Source organism: Silene latifolia, chromosome 11, assembly GCF_048544455.1.
Source record: "Silene latifolia isolate original U9 population chromosome 11, ASM4854445v1, whole genome shotgun sequence".
NCBI classification, from domain to species: Eukaryota; Viridiplantae; Streptophyta; class Magnoliopsida; order Caryophyllales; family Caryophyllaceae; genus Silene; species Silene latifolia.
In genome coordinates, this window is record NC_133536.1 from 17,947,594 (window position 1) to 17,953,876 (window position 6,283).

General features: G+C 36.1%; 1 protein-coding gene across 1 annotated transcript; it reads right to left on the bottom strand.

Moving 5' to 3' along the window:
* Positions 1-2,345: 2,345 nt before the first annotated feature.
* LOC141611264 (uncharacterized) lies at positions 2,346-3,416 on the bottom strand. Its single transcript, XM_074429766.1, has 3 exons — positions 3,312-3,416; positions 2,846-3,153; positions 2,346-2,749 (listed from the first exon to the last, which is right to left on the bottom strand). Exons 1-3 carry the CDS (start codon positions 3,367-3,369, stop codon positions 2,549-2,551), a joined length of 567 nt encoding a protein of 188 aa, XP_074285867.1. The 5' UTR covers positions 3,370-3,416; the 3' UTR covers positions 2,346-2,548.
* Positions 3,417-6,283: the final 2,867 nt, after the last annotated feature.

The following is a 6,283-nucleotide window of genomic DNA, read 5'->3' on the forward strand; positions in this document are numbered from 1 at the left end:
TTTAGTTCTATACTAAGGTAATATTGGTTGCAATCTAAATATGAATGTTCAACTATTACACTACAGGCGGAATGTTCATCATCTTGGAGCTTTACTTTTTACCTCGAATTAAACTCTTACGCTTACGCATATACAAAATATACGTTGTCAATGCACACATGGACAGTAGTATGTTAAAATATTAAACGGTTATCCTACGTACCATTGAAAGTGAGCATAGTAAGGACATCGACCTTTTAAAGCAACGATTATATAGTAGGGCTTAAGGGTGGCTACGTGCCGGGCTAACCCGAGGGGCAAGCCTGGATTGACTAGGCCGACCCGAAATAGGCTTGGCGTACGTAGGGGGCGGGTCAACACTAGTCAGTCCGGGCCTGATGGAGGTGGACCTGGAACCGGCCTCTCCCAGGTGAGGAACGGGTCTGGGTGGATTGGATTTGTTCTAACCGGGCCCGATCTTAATTTTGATGGATCGGGCTGGGCTAGTAACGGGTCATGTAGACCAGGTTAAAATTGACTCAAGGGCGGCGGGTTAGGTCTAGGCGAGTCGGGTCGGTCCTAATGTTTGACCAGGGTTAATGTGCACATATCATATCATAGAATATGATGCCCTTTACCTTCTTTATTTTGATAATTTTATCAACCGCAGACCTTCTTCATCTCCCTTTCTTTTGTTTCTTTTTAGTTGGTGAAGAATTTAATTATCTTATCTCTTATCACATGTGAGTATATATGTTCCCCCACTCAGGGGCGTCTTAAAACAAATGGAGGCCCAGTGCGACACTGAAAAATGAGGCCCCAAAATAAATGCACAAGTATATTATACTTCGAGATTTGTATTAAATTTCATTAATGAAAGCTTAAAATACGGTGATCAAAAGTGGAGGCCCGGTTCCCACGCCCGTGGTTGCCCGTGGCCTTAGACACCCATGCCCCCACTCGACGAGCATATTACAAAACCCTAGCCTTCCCGGATATATCATATATGTGTGGATGTACTTCCTCCGTCTTGGTTATTTATTTATCTTTGATTTTGACATGTCTAAGAAAAGAGGTCAAGAGGATGAGACCATTTGTGGGTGGTGTTATTAAGTGACAAGTGGACAATAATTTAATGTAAATGACAGAGACGGAGGGAGTACAATAACGTCTACGAGCGATTTTTGTGTGGTTGCAAACCTAATTTTCATATCAACAAAATGAGGGAGATCATATCATGATTTCTTAACACGTACATAAGCATGAGATCTTTTAGAAATAATGAGTAAAAAAAATCAAACATATATGTCAAGAAACCATCTCAACCAAAAGCTTAAGCTGATGGTTGAAGTTCCTTGATTCGTTTTATATTCTAACAATATATGTGTGAGACGTAAAGTAGTGTATATCTAATTCTAATTCTAATTGGTTTCATGACTTTGCTTTTGCATTGTCCCAATATTTGTACTTCTAAACTATGTTCTAGGGTTTACATACGATCTAATATCGCATGTTTAATGTTTGAACACATGTATTATGCATCTTTTATTAAAGGTTGCTTCGTATGATATTGTTGAATTATAATTGTGTTGGTTGGGTCAATCTCTCATGTCTTGTGTGTCCTCACTTCTTGTTGGACTTGATGTTGAGGTTGTGTGTGTGCATGTGGTAGTCCGAGTCTGACGACATTCTTGGGAGGTGCATGCCTAGCGTGGATTGATCTGGCCGTCAAATGTTGTACTCATGCAAGGTGGTGTCATTGTGTCGTTGTGCATTGATCACTAGCTTGACTTGCCTTTCCACCTTCTTTCTGACCGTTGGTACGAGTTTATGTGCCATGTTGCCAGATTAATGTTACTCGGCTGTAGATATATGGTTGCTATATGTTATGGCGCCAGATTTAGACTAGGACCATATTATATGATCGTTGTCCTATTGTGTGGTTGCGTTTTTTCTTGTTTATTTAGTCACGTCCGTTTTATACGTGTCAATTATTGTGAGAGTTGAGTCTTAGTTTGTTTTTGTATAAATGGTTTGAACTAAACACACACAAATTTAAAGATAATAGAAATAACACTCAATAATGGTATACTCCCTCCATTCAACTCCACTTTGCAACTATGCTTTTTGCGCGGGTATTAAGAAACGGATTAAAAAAACTATTAAAAGTACATAGGGAAAGGGAATGGTGGGGTTAAAGATATTAAAAAAATATAAAGGTGAGTTTTATGGTGGATTTGTGTGGGGTATGAATGGCATTTTTTGTAAATATAGATTTTCAATAAGGATAGAAAGGTCTTTTACATGTCCAAATAAGGAAACCTGTAAAGTGGAGTTGAATGGACGGAAATAGAATACTTGTAAAGTGGAGTTGAATGGAGGGAGTACTATATAAGAGGTTAGAAACCCCCAACCATTACATTGTTTTCATAATCATCATAAGATGGTAGTATATAGTTGGAAGTAAAACGATAAGTAACCAAGTAAGCCGGATCATGTCGTAATACCCGTGCTTGATTTATTTATAGTCTATATAATATACTTGGCTTATAAATAGGACTCTTTTATTTCAAGGACAGCTAAGTTGTCCGAAGCTTGCCTTGAGGGCATTGCCATCAGGGATCAAATGAGTCAATTCGGCATGAATAGTGGCCTTGGTGATCGGGTCGACGTGTGAACCGACGGGCAAAGTTGATTCATTCAGTTTCTTAAGAATTTCATCATCAGTCATCTTTTCAATATCGTACTTAGACCCGCAGGTAACATAAACCTACAAAAAAAACATATGTATATTATAAAGTACTGACTATGTTTACCAGACAGCTAACGACAAGATAAAGCAATAATCGATGTGGGTGTTTGGTACCTTGTTATTGGGCCTAGGAGGGATGACTACCTCAGCAGTTGTGTCCCAAGCTAGGACCCAAGCACGTGATGTTCCAAATTGATTTATGACAGGTCCAGCATACACTACAGCTCCTTTTGCCACAAAATACGGAATTGTCACTTCCTTACCGGCGTCAATAGCAGGTGGTAGAGGGCCTAGCTGCGGAGTCGAAAACTTGATGTAGCGGTCCGCATGAATCACATGCGGGGTTTTGTTACTCAGGTTGGCAATCAGCTTCTCACTCACTTGGTTTTCCAATTGTATCGAAGCCATTCTTTGTTTTATCTCTGTTGTTATAAACGCAATTCAAAAACACAAATTCTTTGTTAAGACATCCTAAGTCAAAACGACTTTTACAATTGATTTAAAATAAGATAGAAATAAAAGGACGAGACGATGACTCTACAAAAGTATATGTCTTAAAACCGAAAATGTGACTACATACCTTGATTAGCACAACAATCTACTGTAAGACTATGTGTTGGTATGCTATAAACAATCATCCATTCCTTCTATTTATAGGGATTTCTGTATATATCAATATCATAGAATATGATGCCTTTTACCCTTTTTTTTATTTTTATAATTTTTTTCAACCGCACAGCTAATTCATTTTTCTTGTTTTGTTTCTTTTTATAGTTGGTGGAGAATTTAATTATCTTATCTCTTAATATTGATTCCTTGCTTGTTTATTACCACATGTGAGTGTAATACAAAACCATAGTCTCTCCGGATAAGATAAGTCTTGCCTGTGTTATGACGGACATTATTCGTTACAAGTTAAAGACGGATAGTGTCCTTCTCACAATAAAGCAAGTGAGAGGCGAAGTGGGAGGGAAATAAAGCACCCTATGAATAGTGTCACTTGCATATTGTGAAAGGGTGACTATTCCGTTTTCAGCTGTGACGGATAGTGTCCGTCTTAAATGAGAATTTGTGCTCCGGATATATATTGTCAATAATGCACACATAAACATTATTTCCTTCGTTTCGGTTATTTGTTGTCTCATTCTATTTTGGTTGTCTCATCCAATTGTTGTGATTTCTAATTTAGGATTGTAGTTGATGAACAATTTGATCTTTTACACTCAATTTAATCCACTTGTCATCTTATAATTGGGTCCCTCCTCTTTTCTTAATCTTTATGCAAAAATCAAAGAATAATACGTAATTAACTGGGAGAGGGAGTATTGCATATTTAGAATTTCACATAGCTTGGACTTGCATCCTCCCTGAAGATATCAAAGAGGGTAGACCGTATTTTTCCAACACCAACGTCCTCGTTGCCTGTCGTTTGTTTAAGCATGTGTCTATAAGTGTCAAGAGAGAGAGTGACTCCAGGGTCCTTTGGCAAAAGTATTCATCCTCGTCGATTAAGGCTTTGTTCTTTTGGACTGAAAGTGTCTGAACTTTGTTTAGGTGATTTTTACCAAATTAGTTGTTTTAGGTCAATGTGGTCTTACTCGTTGGTTAGTTGATTGATTGTTTGTATGTTGGTACTTAAATAAGGAAAAAATGCTCGTAATGTAAATTCACACGTAAGATTTGTTGACGCGGAAAACCCAATGTGGGAACAACCGCGGAAGGGACGGTACCCTGCCAAATATTGCACTATTCTTGAATAGGAGGATGAATACAATTGAGTCGTAATGCAAATCTTGCTAGCACGTAGTATTGTGAGGTCTTGAATGAATGAATGTTTTGTTTGTATGTTGGTACTTAAATAAGGAAATAATGTTTGTATGTTTTTTTTTTAATCAGTGAACTTTTGGTAGTTTGGCTCTTTGGTGGCAGAGTTGTAATATTTTGAAACACTTTTCTGGTAGTCTGGCCCTTACATCGGCAGTGGCCCTAATACTAGGCGAAGGGGGAGAGGGATCGACAAGGTAGCGTAATTTGTCATCACCTGCGACAGCTAATCGAAGTTGTTCCTCCCAATCTTTAAAATTACTACCGTCGGCTTTTAATATATATTTGTCCATAAAAGAACGTGGCCATGAATCTCTAGCTATGGTGACGGTTTCACTAGTAGAAGTCATCGTGATTACTACAAAGGAAATAAAGGAAAGATTAACATTTATCGTCTAAAATTTTTTTTTAACTTGTGAAACTATTTTAACAAGTTCCCATTTATATAATGATCTCCCACTGAATGATATAAATGATTCCAAGATCCAATTTTATATAAACACGGGCACGGTGGACCGATTCAACCCATATTTATATAAATTTGGTGAGTCAACAATTTGACTGATTCTACTACTAAAACTCTTGGTTGACGGATTTTCTTAAAATCTATCTTTTAGCCCCAGAATAAATATGGGCACGGTGGAACGATTCAACCCATATTTATCCCGTTGAGTCCAACCAATTTTCGCGCGTAATAACTTTTATTACCCTACTTACCCAACGTAAAAAGAGTGTACCTCGGTGATCCAAACCTACCTCTAATGAAGAAGGGATTCATAGGTGCTATTATTTGGTAAGGCTTAATCTCAATTTTAAACAAATGTGAGAGATCTTATCAATTTAATTGTCTATCACTTTTAAGTGAACTAAATTGGTGAATGCTAGACAATTAAATCGATAACAACGAAAATAAAACATGTAGTGACGATTTGGCATGAATGCATATAAGAATTAAAACAAACAAGTCCTAATATGGCCACCTAGTTAATCTAATTAACTAAAATTATTACACTTCGGAAACCAACTCCTTGGTCCCTTGAGTCTTCATAAATTGGCCTCCTTCTTTAGGATTTCGGAACACCTTTCCGAAAACACCGTCTTCATGAAAACTCCGTCTTTAGATGCTTCGTCTAATTACTAATAATTAAATTACATAGCAATATCCTATTATACAATTTGTAATAAAATTAAAATAAAAACTATTAATTAATTACAAATTAGGCGATACGAAATCGCAATTAATTACAAAAGAAATTGATATTCCCTTACATTACGGGAATACCAATTTCTACCTATGACCATATTAGGAAAAAATTACATAATTATAATGCTAAAAAGAAACATTCATCTAAATGAATAAGAAAAATGCATTATGTAAATATGACATGCCAAATCGTCTTACTTACCAACAACGATCAATTGAGCTTGTTTTGACGGAATTTTTTTTACCAATAAAAAATTCATAATCAATTCTTAAAATAATTTTAAGACTTACTCATCATACTAATCTGGTCTAATATCAAAATAATTATTCTCAACAATTATTATCTTGAATTTATATGGGAATTAAAACACAATTATGACAAAAATGATATAATAATTCACAATTATCATACAAAAATTCCATTTAATTTAAAAATTTATGGAAAAATAAATTTCAAAGCCATGAACATTCTGGTCTTACACCAAAAATTCCATGCAAGTGAAAATTTTTGTTTTTAAAATTTA

Bases quoted from the DNA above. Each gene is read 5' to 3' on its own strand.
- LOC141611264 (XM_074429766.1), bottom strand. From the start codon at position 3,369: ATGATTGTTTATAGCATACCAACACATAGTCTTACAGTAGATTGTTGT. The intron at 3,154-3,311 runs GTATGTAGTCAC...TTATAACAACAG, and splicing joins AGATTGTTGTGCTAATCAAG to AGATAAAACAAAGAATGGCT. The intron at 2,750-2,845 runs GTACCAAACACC...TTTTTTTTGTAG, and splicing joins CTCCTAGGCCCAATAACAAG to GTTTATGTTACCTGCGGGTC.